The sequence below is a fragment of the Cherax quadricarinatus genome, chromosome 1 (assembly GCF_038502225.1).
Source record: "Cherax quadricarinatus isolate ZL_2023a chromosome 1, ASM3850222v1, whole genome shotgun sequence".
Lineage (NCBI taxonomy): Eukaryota > Metazoa > Arthropoda > Malacostraca > Decapoda > Parastacidae > Cherax > Cherax quadricarinatus.
The window spans coordinates 38,037,564-38,055,121 of NC_091292.1; the positions used below are offsets into that span (position 1 = coordinate 38,037,564).

The 17,558-nt window shown below is 39.3% G+C and overlaps 1 protein-coding gene across 5 annotated transcripts in view; it reads left to right on the forward strand.

Annotated features, from left to right (window-relative positions):
• The window catches only part of LOC128687835 (NFX1-type zinc finger-containing protein 1), a 772,006-nt gene that overhangs the window by 336,020 nt on the left and 418,428 nt on the right, over positions 1 to 17,558 (forward strand). For all 5 annotated transcript variants that reach the window (XM_070079951.1, XM_070080150.1, XM_070079996.1 and 2 more), the window contains one exon: positions 1,778 to 1,946. In XM_070079951.1, coding sequence (XP_069936052.1) covers positions 1,778 to 1,946 — 169 coding nt within the window. The remainder of the gene's footprint in view (positions 1 to 1,777; positions 1,947 to 17,558) is intronic.

Consider the following 17,558-nt stretch of genomic DNA (forward strand, 5'->3'; position numbering starts at 1 on the left):
GTTTGTTTACATTCTCCATGAGCTCAGTAAGCACTAAGTCTCTCCATTTTGTCTGGAAACTCCAAAATTTCAAATGTTTTTAAAAGTTATTTCATATTTTATATATACTCTGATAATTATACTTATGTATACCTGTACCTAAATAAACTTACATACTGTGCTGGCATACAGGTACACATTAAAATTGGTAAGTGTCTTATGTCTCCAGACGTCATATTAGTAATAATAATAATCATCGAGTCATTTAAATGTCGTATATTACGTTAATATACACATTTTCATTAATCCATCCATGATATTTTTTTCAAAATTATATAATAAACACCATGCATAACATATAAATAAGATAAATACACCCCACAGTAGAATAAATAAACATAAATGTGAGATGTGGTAGCAGACGACTTGCACAAGTGACGCCATATTAGAAATGATAATAATAATAATAACAATACTCACCAAGTCTCATTAAATGTCATATATTACGGTAATATACACAATTTCATTAATCCATCCATGATATTTTTTTCAAAATTATATAATAAACACGATGCATAACATATAAATAAGATTAATACACCCCACAGTAGAATAAATAAACATAAATGTGAGATGTGGGAGCAGACGACTTGCACATATTAGAAATGATAATAATAATAACAATACTCACCGAGTCTCATTAAATGTTGTATATTACGTTAATATTAACATTTTCATTAATCCATCCATGATATTTTTTTTCAAAATTATATAATAAACACGATACATAACATAAAAAGATGATAAATACACCCCACAATAGAATAAATAAACATAAATATAAGATGTGGGAGCCACATAACTTGTACAAGTGATGGCAAGAATAACATTTTCTCTAATCTAACATAAGAGAAAATGTGTTACTGGGGGTAACTGTAGAAAATTATTCCTTTCGTATGTATGTAAGTAAGTTTATTCAGGTATACACAAATACAGTTACATAGATTATCATACATAACAACATACGTGTAGAGAACCTAGGATAACCCAAAAAAGTCAGTGTGACTTATGTCCATTGCCTTCACTCAGAGTTTCATTTCTTCTCAAAATGATGTTACATGAGAATGGGAGTGTTCTTCTTTATTAATTCTACCGTATCAATGTAGAGACAACCTGTACACAATGTAACTTGTACACAAACCAGACGTGTACACTTCGTTTGTTTACAAAACTTACGTTCGCCTGGTTTGTTTACATAACTCTGCGCCTGTCCCCTCTCATGTACTCATTCTTTCTCTCTCTCATTTATTCGTTTTATCTCATTTACTTACTCCTGACCCTACATTAAGACTACAAATATTTTAAGGTGAGTAATGAGTGAACTGTATATACATTTTATCGCTCTGGGATGCTTAAATATCATAGAATAGTATGTGTGGGTGGGGTGGCCTGGTAAGGTAGCCTGGCTATTACCATACATACCACACTTGATTTCTTACAATAAATACTACTTGTCTCACCCTAGATTAAGACTATAAATATTTTAAGGTAAGTAATGAGTGCACTATGTGTGTATTGTACTTTTTTATTGTTTTTTGATGCCTGGTTCTATTGCTAACTTAATATATGTTAGTGTAAACTTGTTATCTAGTGTTTGTATGCATTTATAAGTGGAAAAAAGGGTGTTCCACTTTACGGTGGTTTCCGCTTTACGGCGGTAGCCTGGAACCTAACCTGCCGTATAAGTGGGGCCCTCCTGTATATAATTTTTTTTTTAAAGTACATTTTCCTATTCTAGATATGAGACTCTTCAATACCAGCATCGGATGAGGCCCAGCATCTCAAGATTGCTTGTGCCGTCCATATACCCACAGCTTAAGAATCATCCTTCTGTTGATAATTATCCAAATATCAAGGGCATCACAAAAAATTCTTTCTTCATTTCTCATGACATCCCAGAGAGAGAGGTATGTATTAAAGGTAGTTAATATTTCATAATACCATTGATCATTTTAAGCACATTGTTTTATTTTTTCTGTAATGAAAGTTCAATCAAGCAATAAGAACTAATAGTGAAGACTGGTAAGACAAGTTTTAGAAAATGGCATGTAACCTGACATAAAGATGCAGTTAATGAGAAGTAAAATGTTGGTGTGCCTCATTATAATTGAGTGATGTAACGGGTAGATCTCATGAAACTTGTAGTATTCTTATGGAGACTTAACCCTTTCACTGTCGAGACCTGTGATCCTAAAACCATTTTCGGTGTCAAAAAATATTCGAAAAGATAAATGATTTTTCTTACCAAAATCTTAAGAATATTTTTCTGAGCGTTTTAAAACAGCAAAAAAAAAAAAAGAAAAATTGTGATCAGTGCTTACCAAGATTTAGAGACATGAAGTTGACAGTGAACCACTTATGGCAACACCAGTGACTGCCTCTAACTAGGTAATATTTTTACTTTTTTTTCTATTTTTTTTCTTTTATTTTTTAACATTTTATTTTTTCAAGTAACTTTTTTGGCCTGTGAGACCAATATAATGTGTAATGTATATACAGTAGACCATGTCATTTAACACGGTAGTTATGTTCCTGAAAATGCCGTGTTAGGTAAAACCGTGTTAGATGAGTTGAAGAACTTACGAGAAAAATTGGGTCATATTCCTGGGAGCCCCCAGAAAGCCAAACAACTTTTTTTTTAGACCAACAGATCTTACAGAATAAAAGGAATATGTAATTGTAATTCATTGTCATAATGTATTATGTTGTTTTTTCTGCTTAAGACTACAAATGCAACAGAAATAATAGTATTTCTTACCTTAACCCTTTGACTGTCACAACCCCAATCCTGAGGTGTCTCCTGGTGTCGCAAAATTTCAAAAAAAAAAAAAAAAAAAAAAAAAAATATTATGAAATGATAAAGAATCTTTTCCCGATTGTAATGACACCAAAAAAATGAAATTTGATGGAAAACTGATGGAATTATGCTCTCGCGAAGTTAGTGACCTCAGCGATATTTACAAATCGGCAATTTTGCCAACTATGAGCCCTATTTTCAGCTAATTCTATTGTTCCAGTCAACCAAACTCATAGCTATTCCTTTAGAATTTTTTTCTATCGATTGAGTACAAGAAACTGCCCATTTACCGATTTCAACTACCCAATAACGTGGTCAGAAATTTGCAGTTTGGCCAATTTCACAAAAATTAAAAAATATGACAGTTTCAAAATAAGGTCTAGAATGTACAATGCAGACATTCCTGGCTCTAAAATAACATTTTCTTTGTTCATCAGTCATGTCTCCAGGCCCCTCTGATATTACTCTTGCTTTCAATTATGAAATTTTATTCAAAAAAAAAATAGAGGATTTACTGTTATGCAGACTACTGCAATACTGTAATAATTGTACAGATAATGTCAACCCATTTATGACTGCATATTAGAATGGCTAGTTGGACAATGACATCATTTGTTTACTTTTGAACATCGCCAAAAATCAAACATTTCCCCTACTTTGAGCTCCATTTCCAGGTTCTTTTTATAGTAAAACCAATCAAAATTACCTCTATTTCTATAATATGTTTTCCATTCTATCACATGAGACCAAGAAAATGAGAATGCAACCATAAATACTATATGAAAATAGACCACAAAATCGGCATTTTAACCCGTAAACGGTCCAAACGTATATATACGTTTTTTCAACATTTGAAAGTATGTAATAAAAGTAGATCTTCTTTTTGTTTTTTTTACATTTGAAAATGTGTAAAAAAACTTTGATCTACTTTTTTTTTGTTATATTTGAAAATATGTAAAAAAAAACGTAGATCTACTTTTGTAGCACTACACACGTGAACGTAGCTCTGCTTGGACCATTTACAGGTTAACTAAAAAAAACGGTCAGAGTTTTTTTTTTCTCATGCACTGCGTGCTCCAGGATTTTTTGTATATGGTGTACACTGACCACATGGACCCATTCTCTCACATGTGGGCCTACCAGCTTTCTCCTGCTTGATTTGAAGCCGCTGGAATGTATGAGTACATATACGTCAAACATGGTACCTCGTAAGATGTATATATACGACCAAAACAGTCAAAGGGTTAAATTGTGGATGCTGGTGTTTATCAATGATTGTGAAAAGAATGGAGAGTTATGCTGTAGCCCTACTGGGCTGAGGTGGATGGTGGAGGTTCTGGTACTAAAGTCGATGGTTGTACTGGAGTGTGCATAAATTCTGTAATGTATTTCTGTTCTGTTTTGTCCTGCAGTACATTATACAACTGATGGTAAGGCATCAGCTGTTCTAGACACTGTTTCAGGGTCCTCTTCAGAGAAAAAGTCTAACTTTAAGCCATTCAATAAGTCAGTCAAGTCATCCAGCCAGTCAGTCAGGTCAGTAAGTCAGTCAAGTCATTCAGTAAGCCAGTCAAGTCATTCAGTCAGTCAAGTCATTCAGTCATTCACTCAAGTCATTCAGTCAAGTCAGTAAATTATTCAGTCAAATCAGTAAGTTAGTTAAGTCAGTAAGTCATTCAGTCAAGTCAGTAAGTCAATCAGTCAGTCAGTAAGTCATTCAGCCAATTCGTTCAGTCAAGGTATTCAGTCAGTAGATCCTTCATGTGTTAGCCCAAATCACCGACCAGTATGTTTTAAATAAGTGACCCACTGATCAGATCCAACTGGTTCCGAACCCTTGACTGGTTTCAAACGGATTCGTTGGACAATAAAGCAGACTGTAAACGGATGGGGTTGTAGGTGCCCTTATCAAACACAAACAATAAATATAAAACAGAAACGTACACCGGTAAGCTGTCCTAATATACAGTGGTCCCCCACTTTTCATAGTTCCCGGCAATCGTAAATTTCGCCAATCATAGGGGTATTTTCGTATAAACATGGACTCGCTTTTCATAGGTTGACTCGCGAGTCGTAGTTCATCCAGGACGCGTACCCACGGCGTGAGCCGGGGCGGCAGCCAGTCTGGCATTGTTTACCAGTGAGCGAAGGTCCCCTCACGTGCTCCAGCGAAATATTTCATAATATTCCATTTATTTTAGTGCTTGCAAGTACTAAATAAGCTGCCATGGCTCCAAAGAAAGCTCCTAGTGCCAAGCCTGTGGTAAAGAAGGTGAGAAATACAATTGAATTTAAGAAAACCATCATTGAACAATATGAGAGTGGTACAAGTGTGGCCGAACTGTCCAGGATGTATAAGAAACCCTACACAACCTTATGTTCCATAGTGGCCAACAAAAAGGAAATAAAGGACGCTGTTGTTGCAAAGGGAGTAACTATGCTGACAAAAATGAGATCACCAGTACTGAAAGAGGTTGAGAAGTTATTATTGGTGTGGATAAATGAGAAACAATTACCAGGAGATACTCTTATGACTTAGATTATTTGTGAAAAGGCTAGGCAGTTGCATGAAGATTTGGTAAAAAAATTGCCTGCAAATAGTGGTGATGTGAGTGAATTTAAGGCCAGCAAAGGCTGGTTTGAGAGATTTAAGAACTGTACTGGCATACACAGTGTGGTAAGGCATGGTGAGGCTGCCAGTTCGGACCACAAGGCGGCTGAAAAATATGTGCATGAATTCCAGGAGTACATAGAGGCTGAAGGACTGAAACCTGAACAAGTGTTCAATTGTGACGAAACAGGCCTCTTTGGAAGAAAATGCCAAAGAGGACCTTCATTACACAAGAGGAAAAGGCAATGCCAGGACACAAGCCTATGAAAGACAGGCTGACGCTAATGTTCTGTGCTAATGCTAGTGGGGATTTCAAAGTGAAGCCATTACTAGTGTACCATTCTGAAAATCCCAGAGTGTTCAGGAAAATCAATGTTATGAAGAGTAAATTGTGTGTATTTTGGAAATCTAATAGTAAGGCATGGGTCACGAGGGAAATTTTCATCGAGTGGTTCAATGAAGTGTTTGGCCCTAGTGTGAAGGAGTATCTCCTGGAAAAGAAATTGGATCTCAAGTGTCTGCTAGTAATGGACAATGCACCTGCTCATCCTCCAAACTTGGATGACCTAATTTTAGAGGAGTTTGGGTTCATGACAGTAAAGTTCTTGCCCCCGAATACCACTCGTCTCCTCCAACCCATGGACCAGCAGGTTATTGCAAACTTTAAAAAACTCTACACAAAAGCAATATTTCACAGGTGCTTGACTGTGACCACAGACACTCACTTGACCCAAAGGGAATTTTGGAGAGAACACTTCAGCATCCTCCATTGCATAACCCTTATAAGTATGGCTTGGGAGGGAGTGACTACCAGGACATTGAACTCTGCCTGAAGAAAATTGTGGCCAGATTGTGTCAACAAGACAGATTTTGATGGATTTGGGACTGACCCTAATGAGCCTATGTCTGTTGTAAAATCAATTGTGGCACTGGGGAGTTCCATGGGATTGGATGTGAGTTTGGAGGATGTGGAAGAATTGGTGGAAGACCACAATGAAGAGCTCACCACTGAGGAGCTGCAAGAGCTTCAGAAGGAAGAGCAACACATCGCAGCTCAGAATCTTGCTGCAGAGGAGGAGGAAGAGAGATGGAAGAAGGTGCCTTCTTTAGAAATTAAAGAGATTTTTACTATGTGGGGTAAGATGGAAAGCTTTATGGAGAAACATCACCCTAACAAGGTTGTTGCAAGCCAGGTTGGCAACATGTACAGTGACAAAGTCTTGGGCCATTTTAGGGAAGTGTTAAAGAGACGCCAGAAACAGAGCTCTCTCCACAGTTATTTTGTGAGACAGGACTCCAGTGACTCTCAAGGTGGTCCTAGTGGCCTTAAGAAACAGAGAAGAGAAGCAACCCCAGAAAAGCAAATGGTGCCTGAGGTGTTGATGGAAGGGGATTCCCCTTCCAAACTATAAACAATCCACTCTCTCTCCTCCTCCAGTCTCCCATACACTAAGAAGAATCTCCAATAAAGGTAAGTGTTATGCTGTTAATGTTTCATTCATCATTTCTCATTGTATTGTTTATGTACTACATGTATATTTCATGTAAAAAAATTTTTTGTTTTAATACTTCTGGGTGTCAGGAACGGATTAATTGTTTTTACATTATTTCTTATGGGGAAAATTGATTCGTAAATCTTAAATTTCGTTTATAGTAACGGCTCCAGAAACGGATTAATTACGAAAAACGAGGGACCACTGTACAAGTACAGTTAGAAATAGCAATACAAATAGCTAGAGCTTCACTTTAAGGAGGTTATTAATAGAGTATTCAAGAGGTTACTAGTAGAATTACAGTAAATCAACCATTCAAATCATTATGAAGCTCTGTGGAGTCTGCAGTCAATCAAACAAATGGGCTTCCACATGGATAAATTGTTATTTTTGTGGAAATTGGTGTCACGCCCCTTGTGCAGATATCCAAGAACTAGCTACAAGCAGTATTAACCCTTTGGATGTCGCGGTCATATGTATACGTCATGGGAGATACCGTGTTTGACATATCTATACGCATAAATTCTAGCAGCTTCAAATCAAGTGGGAGAGGGCTGGTAGGCCTACATGAGAGAGAATGGGTCTCAGTGGTCGGTGTGCACCCTGTGAAAAAAATCTGGGATTCAGCGGTACATTGTGGTAACGCCTTCTTGGTAGTCCATTTTCACCATGCCTCGCGGTAAGAAGTTCCTTACTCCTCGGCGGATTGGAGGTCTTTTGTTCCCAAGTGATAGCTCAAACAGTGATGATAGTGTCAGTGAAAGTGAATTCCCTGGTTTTGAAGCGTGTGTGACCGAGAAAATTACCCAGGATAACATAATTAGTGATGAAAACCCAGATGACCCACAACCTTCCACCTCTGGTGCTTGGCCGGCTTGTTCATGTTCACCTGTACCAGGATGAAAGAGGAAACTATTTGCCCGTGTACAAGACTCAGATGTAAGCAGTGCAAGTGATAGTGATAGTGATTTCAAGGTTATTGAAAACAGTTCTAGTTGTGACAGTGAGGGTGAATATTCCCCAGTGAAGCTGCAGTATATACGACGTCGCATGCGGTCTGGTAGTGTGCCATATGCTCTTCCAAGAGGAAGGAGTACATCTCGGAGCACATCCCGTGGCCCTACACCACGTCCTGATAATGAAGATGACGATATTGTTACAATGGGTATAAATGATGTGAGTGAGGCAACAGGTGGTGGTGGTGGTGATAGTGATGGTGGCATGAGTCATGTGACACCAGCAGCGGGCCACGCTACTGCCCACGCTGCTGACTCTGCACAACTACAACCAGCCTCGGCCGACCCCACACTCCCACAACCACAACGACATTACAATATCCAGAACACACCAGCTGACCGCATCTGGGATTGGCAGCAAGATGACGAGTTTGTTCCCAATCCCCATGACTTTGATGGAGGACAAAGTGGAATATGGCCATCATGTACACTTGGGAAAAATCCCACTGAAGTGGAATGCTTTCAGTTGCTCTTCGATGAACCCCTGATGGACATTATTGTCAGGGAAAGCAATACATACTATGAGTACACCATGGCAAACACTATTCTGTCACCAAGATCACACCTACACCAGTGGAAGGACACAATTGTGGCAGAGATGTATCTGTTCTTTGCCACAATAATGCTTATGCCACATGTGTATAAGCATAGTGTCAACACATACTGGGCGACAGACCGCCTGATTTCAACCCCTGCTTTCAGTGACATTATACCAGTGAATAGATTTGTGTTACTGTTACGTATGTTACACTATTCAGACAAAACCAGGCCTGACAGAAGCGACAGGTTATATAAGATCAGACGTGTGTTTATGTACCTGAAACAAAAGTGCTGTATGTATTTTTATCCCTTCAGGAAGCTTGTTATTGATGAGTCTTTGATTTTGTTCAAAGGAAGACTCTCATTCAAGCAGTATATACCAAGCAAGAGGAAACGCTTTGGTATAAAGTTATTTGTTCTGTGTGACTGCAAAACTGGTCTGGTTTTGGATATAATTGTGTACACTGGCGGTAAAACAATGGAAGATACCAGGAAGTTACTGGCTATCTCTGGTGATGTGGTTAGAACAATGATGGAGCCATATCTTGGTAAGGGGCATATTTTATATTTGACAACTGGTACACAAGCCCTATACTCAGTGATTTCTTGCGTATGAACATGACAGATGTGTGTGGCACAGTGCGTAGAAATCGTAAACATATGCCTAGGTTCGATGCTGACAGTCGTAGAGGTGAAGTGCAGGTGTTTGTTGCCAATGACATCATGGCATTTTGGTGGCATGACAAACGTGATACCACACTGCTGACATCAGTTCACCGACACGAAATGGTAGACACTGGCAAGCAGAATAGAGAGACCAATGAACCCATTATAAAGCCTGCAGCTGTGATGGATTGCAACCTCAATATGTGCTTAGTGGACAAATGTGACATGCAGATTGGGTTTGCTGACTGTGTTCGCAAGAGTTATAAGTGGTACATAAAACTGTTTTTTCATCTTCTTGACATTTCCATGCTGAATGCTTATAATATGTATAAGTTGAAGGCCAAGAACAAACCCAAATATGGTGAATTTTGTTTGTCAGTCATCAGACAAATAATATTCAAGTACCAAGAAACAACACCTGCAATAGACCAGCGCCCATGAAATTATCAACACATGTCCTCTCGTCTGAGGTCTAGTGATCACTACCCCATACCACTGCCTGCTACTACTGCCAAGAAAAATGCTCAGAAGAGGTGTTTTGTCTGTAGACATACCACAAAATGCCCACAAAAATGCAGACACTCGTTTTATGTGTGAGGAGTGTAAGACACCATTGTTCTTATACCCATGTTTCAAAGAATTCCACAAGCTGCAGCACTTCTAATAAAGTGTCCAGTGATTGTACATATGTATATATATTATAAAACAATCGTAATAAATATTTGTTTACATTGTTTGTTTGTGTAAACAAGTTTTAGCAACATTATAATGATACGAGTGTTTTTGCTATAATTGTATTACATTCAACGAGTGTATATTTGAACATTGCAAAATAATTTGGTCTCACAGGCCACAAAAGTTATGTGAAAAAATAAAATAGTGAAAAAAACAAGAAACCATCGAATACAAGTAAATCAAAGTTTACCGGGTGAGCGGCAGTCGCCGCTGTTGCCACTAGCAGATCAATTTCAGCAAATTTCAGGACTCTATATCTCGGTAAGTACTGATGGGAAAATTTTTTTGGGGGACTAAAACAATCAGAAAAATAATCTTAACATTTTCATAAGAAAAAATAATTTTTTTTTCGAATATTTTGCGACACCAGGAGACACTTCAGGATTGGACCCTTCGACAGTCAAAGCGTTAACCCTTTGACTGTCACAGCCGTATATATACGTCTTACGAGGTACTGTGTTTGACGTATATATACATGTACTCATAAATTCTAGTAGCTTCAAATCAAGAAGGAGAAAGCTGGTAGGCCTACATGTGAGAGAATGGGTCTGTGTGGTCAGTGTGCACCATATAAAAAAAATCCTGGAGCACGCAGTGCATAATGAGAAAAAAAAACTTGGATCGTTTTTTTTTAATTAAAATGCCGACTTTGTGATCTATTTTCGTATAGTATTTATGGTTGTATTCTCGTTTTCTTAGTCTCATTTGATAGAATGGAAAACATATTATAGAAATAGAGGTGATTTTGATTAATTTTACTATAAAAAGAACCTTGAAATGGAGCTCAAAGTAAGGAAAATGTTCGATTTTTGCCGATGTTCAAAAGTAAACAAATGATGCCATTGTCCAATAAATGTCCAACTAGCCATTCTAATATGCAGTCATGAATGGGTTGATGTTATTTACACAATTATTACAGTATTGCAGTAGTCTGCATAATAGTAAATCTTCTATTTTTTGTTTGAATAAAAATTCAAAATAGAAAGCAAGAGTAATATCAGAGGGGCCTGGAGACATGACTGATAAACAAAGAAAATGTTATTTTAGAGGCAGAAATGTCTGCATTGTTCATTCTAGACCTTATTTTGAAATTCTCATATTTTTTTAATTTTTGTGAAATTGGCCAAATTGCAAATTTCTGACCATGTTATTGGGTAGTTGAAATTAGTAAATGGGCAGTTTCTTGTACTCAATCGATAGAAAAATGGAGTTCTAAAGAAATAGCTATGAGTTTTGTCGACTGGAACAATGGAATTAGCCGAAAATAGGGCTCAAAGTGGGCGAAATCACCGATTTATAAATATCGCTGAGGTCGCTAACTTCGCTAGAGCGTAATTCCGTCAGTTTTCCATCAAATTTTGTTTTTTTGGTGTCATTACAATCGTGAAAAGATTATAATTTCATAAGAAAAAATATTTTTTTTTTTTTTTTAAATTTTGCGACACAAGGAGACACCTCAGGATTGGGGGTTGCGACAGTCAAGGTGTTAACCCTTTCAGGGTCCGTCCCATAGATCTATGGCTTTATGTTGAGTGTCCAAACCATAGATCTACGCCAAAATTCTAGCGCCGTCAAATTTAGCACAAAAGCGCTCATAGGCCTACATGTGAGAGAATGGGTCTGTGTGGTGGGTGTGCGCCATAAACAAAAAATCTAGGCGCCTACATAGCATTGTGGGAACGCCGGCTCAGTCACCCTTGTTCACCATGCCTCGTCTCAAGTCAGCTCTCACTCCCCGGAAAATTGGGACTCTCCTCTTCCTATCTGATAGTTCTGACACTGATGGAAGTGGAAATGAAGACAAATTCTACGGCTTTGATCAGTTAGTGACCGAAAAGAATGACCAGGATATCGATAATAGTGCAGAAAACCCTGACGATCCTCAACCTTCTACCTCTGGTGTGGGCACTCATGACTCACGGTCGGTTGTTCCTCAACGCAAGAGAAAACTAATATTTTCGCGTGGCCAGGCCTCTGACTTCAGTAATGACGATGATAGTGACGTGGATTGTGATTTTATTGCTCTCGACGATCATTCGAGTAGTGATAGTGAGCAATCATATTCACCAGTGAAGCGTCGGTATGTTTGCCGCCGCATGCGCTCGGGTAGTTTACCCTATGCTGTGCTCAGGGGACGGAGTACATCCTGGAGTACATCCCGGAGTACATCCCTTGGCCCTACACCAGTTTTAGGTAGTAATAGTGAGGATGATGTGGCTACACTTGGCATGGATAGACCACAGGCATCAGTGGATGGTGTTAGTGGTGATGGTAGTGGCACCGCCATGCGTGACTCACCAGGCCACGCTGGGACCCATGCTGCTGACTCGTCAGTTCAAGGACAAAGCGGAGCGTCAGCCACCAGCCTGCCACAACCACAACCACCCGTACAACCAGCCTATGATGTCCAGTATCCACCAGCAAACCGTATGTGGGATTGGCAGCAAAATCCCAATTTTGTTTCCAAGCCTCACCACTTTGATGACTCTCAAAGTGAAATTCTACCTACTTGTCCCCTTGGAACCATGGCCAATGAACTGGAATTCTTTGAATTATTCTTTGACCAGCCATTGATGGAAATTATTGTCAGGGAAAGTAATAAGTATTTTGAGTACACCATGGCAAATACGATCTTATCACCACAGTCAAGACTACACAGGTGGAAAGAGACGACTGTTGCAGAAATGTATTTGCTTTTTGCAACAATAATGCTTATGCCTCACGTCTATAAGCATAATATAAAAGCATACTGGTCCACAGATCGGCTAATTTCTACCCCGGTCTTCAGTGAAATCATACCAGTGAACAGGTTTATCTTACTCTTACGTATGTTGCACTTCTCTGACAAAACCAGGCCTGACAGAAGTGACAGGTTATACAAGATTAGAAATGTTTTCATGTATCTCAAACAAAAGTTCAGGATATACTTTTATCCATTCAAGAATCTTGTAATTGACGAGTCTTTGATTTTGTTCAAAGGTAGACTGTCATTCAAGCAGTATATACCGAGCAAGAGGAAACGCTTTGGTATAAAACTGTTTGTACTCTGTGATTGTGACAGTGGCCTGGTGTTGGATGTTGTTGTATACACGGGTAGTAAAACATTGAAAGATACCAAGATGTTATTGGGTATCTCAGGTGATGTAGTGAGAAACATGATGGCACCTTATCTTGGTAAGGGGCATACATTATATACCGATAACTGGTACACAAGCTCATTACTCAGTGATTTCATGCGAGTGAACAAGACAGATGTGTGTGGCACAGTGCATTCTAACCGTAAACATATGCCCAGGCTCAACGCAGGTGCTCGTGGTGATGACATGCAGGGGTTTACTGCCAATGACATCATGGCATTACGGTGGCATGACAAACGAGATGTCACATTGTTGACAACCATTCACCGTAATGAAATGCAAGACAGTGGCAAAGTTGATCGAGTGACTAATGAATGTATTCGAAAACCAGTGTCATTGATTGATTATACACAAAACATGCGCTTGGTTGACAAGTGTGACATGCAGATTGGTTTTGTTGACTGTGTTCATAAGAGTTACAAGTGGTACATGAAACTTTTCTTCCATCTCATGGACATTTCAATGCTCAATGCATATAATATGTACCAAATAAAGACTGGCAACAGACCACCGTATGGTGAATTTTGTTTGTCTGTTGTCAGACAACTCATAATGAAGTACCAGGTAACAACACCTGCTATACAACATGGTCCTCGAATTCCTCAGGATATACCCAAGCATTTGAGGAGAGAAGGTGATCATTTCATAATACAGCTTCCTTCAACTCAGAAGAAATTTGCTCAGAAGAGATGCATTGTCTGTGCACAAACAAAACGACGGCAACAAAGACACAAAGACACTTGGTTTATGTGTGAGGAATGTAAGGTGCCTCTGTGCATGGTGCCTTGTTTCAAGGAGTTCCACAAGCTCCAGCAGTTCTAAAACCATGTCCAGTGATTGTAAATATGTAAATATATGATAGAACATTAGTATTATACAATATTTGTGCATGTTTATTGTAATAAACAACAGTGGTAAACAATAATATGATAATAACTTTAGTGCAGTTATTGTGTTCAATACAGTGAGTGTATATATATACATTATATGCAGTATTGGTCTCTCAGGCCCCAAATGTTAGTAGGAATAGAAAAAAATTGGAAAAGAAAAGAAAAAACAATTAAAACCACAAAATAATGTAATGCGCGTATGTGGAATTCGTCGATGTTGCCGCCACCACATCATTTTTGACAAACTTCTTGGCACTGTATCTCGGTAAGTACTGATTAGATTTTTTTTTGTCTTATTACCTTCACAAAAAATATGCTCTTTAATTCTGTAAGAAAAAAAATTTTTTTTTTTTTTTTCAAAATTTCTTGGACACTGGAGCACCACTTCAGATTTTGGCCTTGGACCCTGAAAGGGTTAATATGTCAAAATTCGTGCAGCTTCAAATCTAGCGGGAGAAAACTGATAGGCCTATATGTGAGAGAATGGGTCTGCATAGTCAGTGTGTGCAGTATAAAAAATATGAGGCACCCACACTGCACGGTGGGAACGCCATTTCAGAAGTTCTTACTCAGCATGCCTAGCGGTAAGAAATATTTGACTCATCAGTGAATCTGGGACTCTTCTCCTCCAAGTGGAAAATTAATTTCATGGTTTTGAGGAGTTTGTGATCAAAAAGCAACGCCCAAGATACCAGAAGGAAGGAAGGAAGGAAGGAAGAAATAAAGAAAGAAAGAGAAATGAGAGAAAGGAAGGAAGAAGGGAAGGAAGGAAGGAAAGATGACCCAGATGACCATCAACCTAGGATAACCCAAAAAAGTCAGACAAAGTGATTTATTTCTATGAGGGTGATGGGGAGGACAGCATGGTTGTTGGGAAAGATGGTGTGGATAATAAGTGGTGGTGGTTGTGTATTGTGTCATTGTGATACCAGCCATGCCACTCTCAGCACATCCACAACAAAGGCCACCCACACACAACAACAACCTTCCACAAGCTGTAGCACTTCTAGGAACATGTCCAGTTACTATGTATGTGTATATATATATTTTAGAAAAATAGTAATAAACAACTTTTTTATTGTTGGCCTTTGTAAACAGTCTGTGTAAACATTGTAATGATAATAATATTTGTGTAGTTAATGTGTTGCATACGCACTTCGTAAAATTAATTTAACAGGTTCGTGGGAGGGGAAAAAATTTTGAATGCGCGGTCGCCCGTGGGATTGTGGCAGTGGGTTACACCACTGAGTCAATGGGGGGAGACCTACTGCCATCCTCCAACACCTACAACACCCTCCCAGCCTTCAGTTTGGTTCATAAATGTGTAGGACTTTCGCTGTGTTTCTTTACAAATGCATTTTAATTACCATACCTTAAATCTTCCAAGCAATCACGGCACTGACTTGACTGAATGATTTACTGACTTGACTGAATGACTTACTGACATGACTGAATGACTTACTGACTTGACTGACTGACTGACTTGACTGGAGTTTACCTGCAGAGAGTTCCGGGGGTCAACGCCCCCGTGGCCCGGTCTGTGACCAGGCCTCCTGGTGGATCAGAGCCTGATCAACCAGGCTGTTACTGTTGGCTGCACGCAAACCAACGTACGAGCCACAGCCCAGCTGGTCAGGTACCGACTTTAGGTGCTTGTCCAGTGCCAGCTTGAAGACTGCCAGGGGTCTATTGGTAATCCCCTTTATGTATGCTGGGAGGCAGTTGAACAGTCTTGGGCCCCTGACACTTATTGTATGGTCTCTTAACGTGCTAGTGACACCCCTGCTTTTCATTGGGGGGATGTTGCATCGTCTGCCAAGTCTTTTGCTTTCGTAGTGAGTGATTTTCGTGTGCAAGTTCGGTACTAGTCCCTCTAGGATTTTCCAGGTGTATATAATCATGTATCTCTCCCGCCTGTGTTCCAGGGAATACAGGTTCTGGAAACTCAAGTGCTCCCAGTAATTTAGGTGTTTTATCTCCATTAGGTATGCCGTAAAGGTTCTCTGTACATTTTCTAGGTCACCAATTTCACCTGCCTTGAAAGGTGCTATCAGTGTGCAGCAATATTCCAGCCTAGATAGAACAAGTGACCTGAAGAGAGTCATCATGGGCTTGGCATCCCTAGTTTTGAATGTTCTCATTATCCATCCTGTCATTTTTCTAGCAGCTGCAATTGATACAATGTTATGGTCCTTGAAGGTGAGATCCTCCGACATGATCACTCCCAGGTCTTTGACATTGGTGTTTCGCTCTATTTTGTGGCCAGAATTTGTTTTGTACTCTGATGAAGATTTAATTTCCTCGTGTTTACCATATCTGAGTAATTGAAATTTCTCATCGTTGAATTTCATATTGCTTTCTGCAGCCCACTGAAAGATTTGGTTGATGTCCACCTGGAGCCTTGCAGTGTCTGCAATAAAAGACACTGTCATGCAGATTCGGGTGTCATCTGCAAAGGAAGACACGGTGCTGTGGCTGACATCCTTGTCTATGTCAGATATGAGGATGAGGAAAAAGATGGGAGCAAGTACTGTGCCTTGTCAAACAGAGCTGTGATTTCACCGTAGCTGCCTTGGGATTTACTTTGTTGACTACTACTCTTTGTGTTCTGTTTGTGAGGAAATTATAGATCCATCGACCAACTTTTCCTGTTATTCCTTTAGCATGCATTTTGTGCGCTATTACGCCATGGTCACACTTGTCGAAGACTTTTGCAAAGTCTGTATATATTACATCTGCATTCTTTTTGTCTTCTAGTGCATCTAGGACCTCGTCATAGTGATCCAATAGTTGAGACAGACAAGAGCGACCTGTTCTAAACCCATGTTGCCCTGGGTTGTGTAATTGATGGGTTTCTAGATGGGTGGCGATCTTGCTTCTTAGGACCCTTTCGAAGGTTTTTATGACATGGGATGTTAGTGCCATTGGTCTGTAGTTCTTTGCTATTGCTTTACTGCCCCCTTTGTGGAGTGGGGCTATGTCTGTTGTTTTTAGTAACTGTGGGACGACCCTCTGCATAGGATGGTAAAAGCTTGTGATAGGGGCTTCTTGCAGTTCTTGATGAACACAGAGTTCCATGAGTCTGGCCCTGGGGCAGAGTGCATGGGCATGTCATTTATCGCTTGCTCGAAGTCATTTGGAGTCAATATAACATCAGATAGGCTTCCGTTAACCAAATTCTGTGGCTCTCTCATAAAAAAATCATTTTGATCTTCGACTCTCGGTCTGGTTACCGGCTTGCTAAAAACTGAGTCATATTGGGACTTGAGTAGCTCACTCATTTCTTTGCTGTCATCTGTGTAGAACCCATCTTGTTCAAGTAGGGGCCCAATACTGGACTTTGTTCTCGACTTTGGTTTGGCATAGGAAAAGAAATACTTTGGGTTTCTTTCTATTTCATTTATGGCTTTTAGGTCTTCCTGCAATTCCTGACTCCTATAAGATTCCTTTAGCTTAAGTTCAATGCTTGCTATTTCTCTGACCAGTGACTCCCTACGCATTTCAGATATATTGGCCTCTTTTAGAAACTCTGTTATTCTTTTCTGTCGCCTGTAAAGGGAGCACCTGTCTCTTTCTATTTTACATCTACTCCTTTTTTTTAGAGGAATAAGCCTTGTGCATACATAGAGTGCCA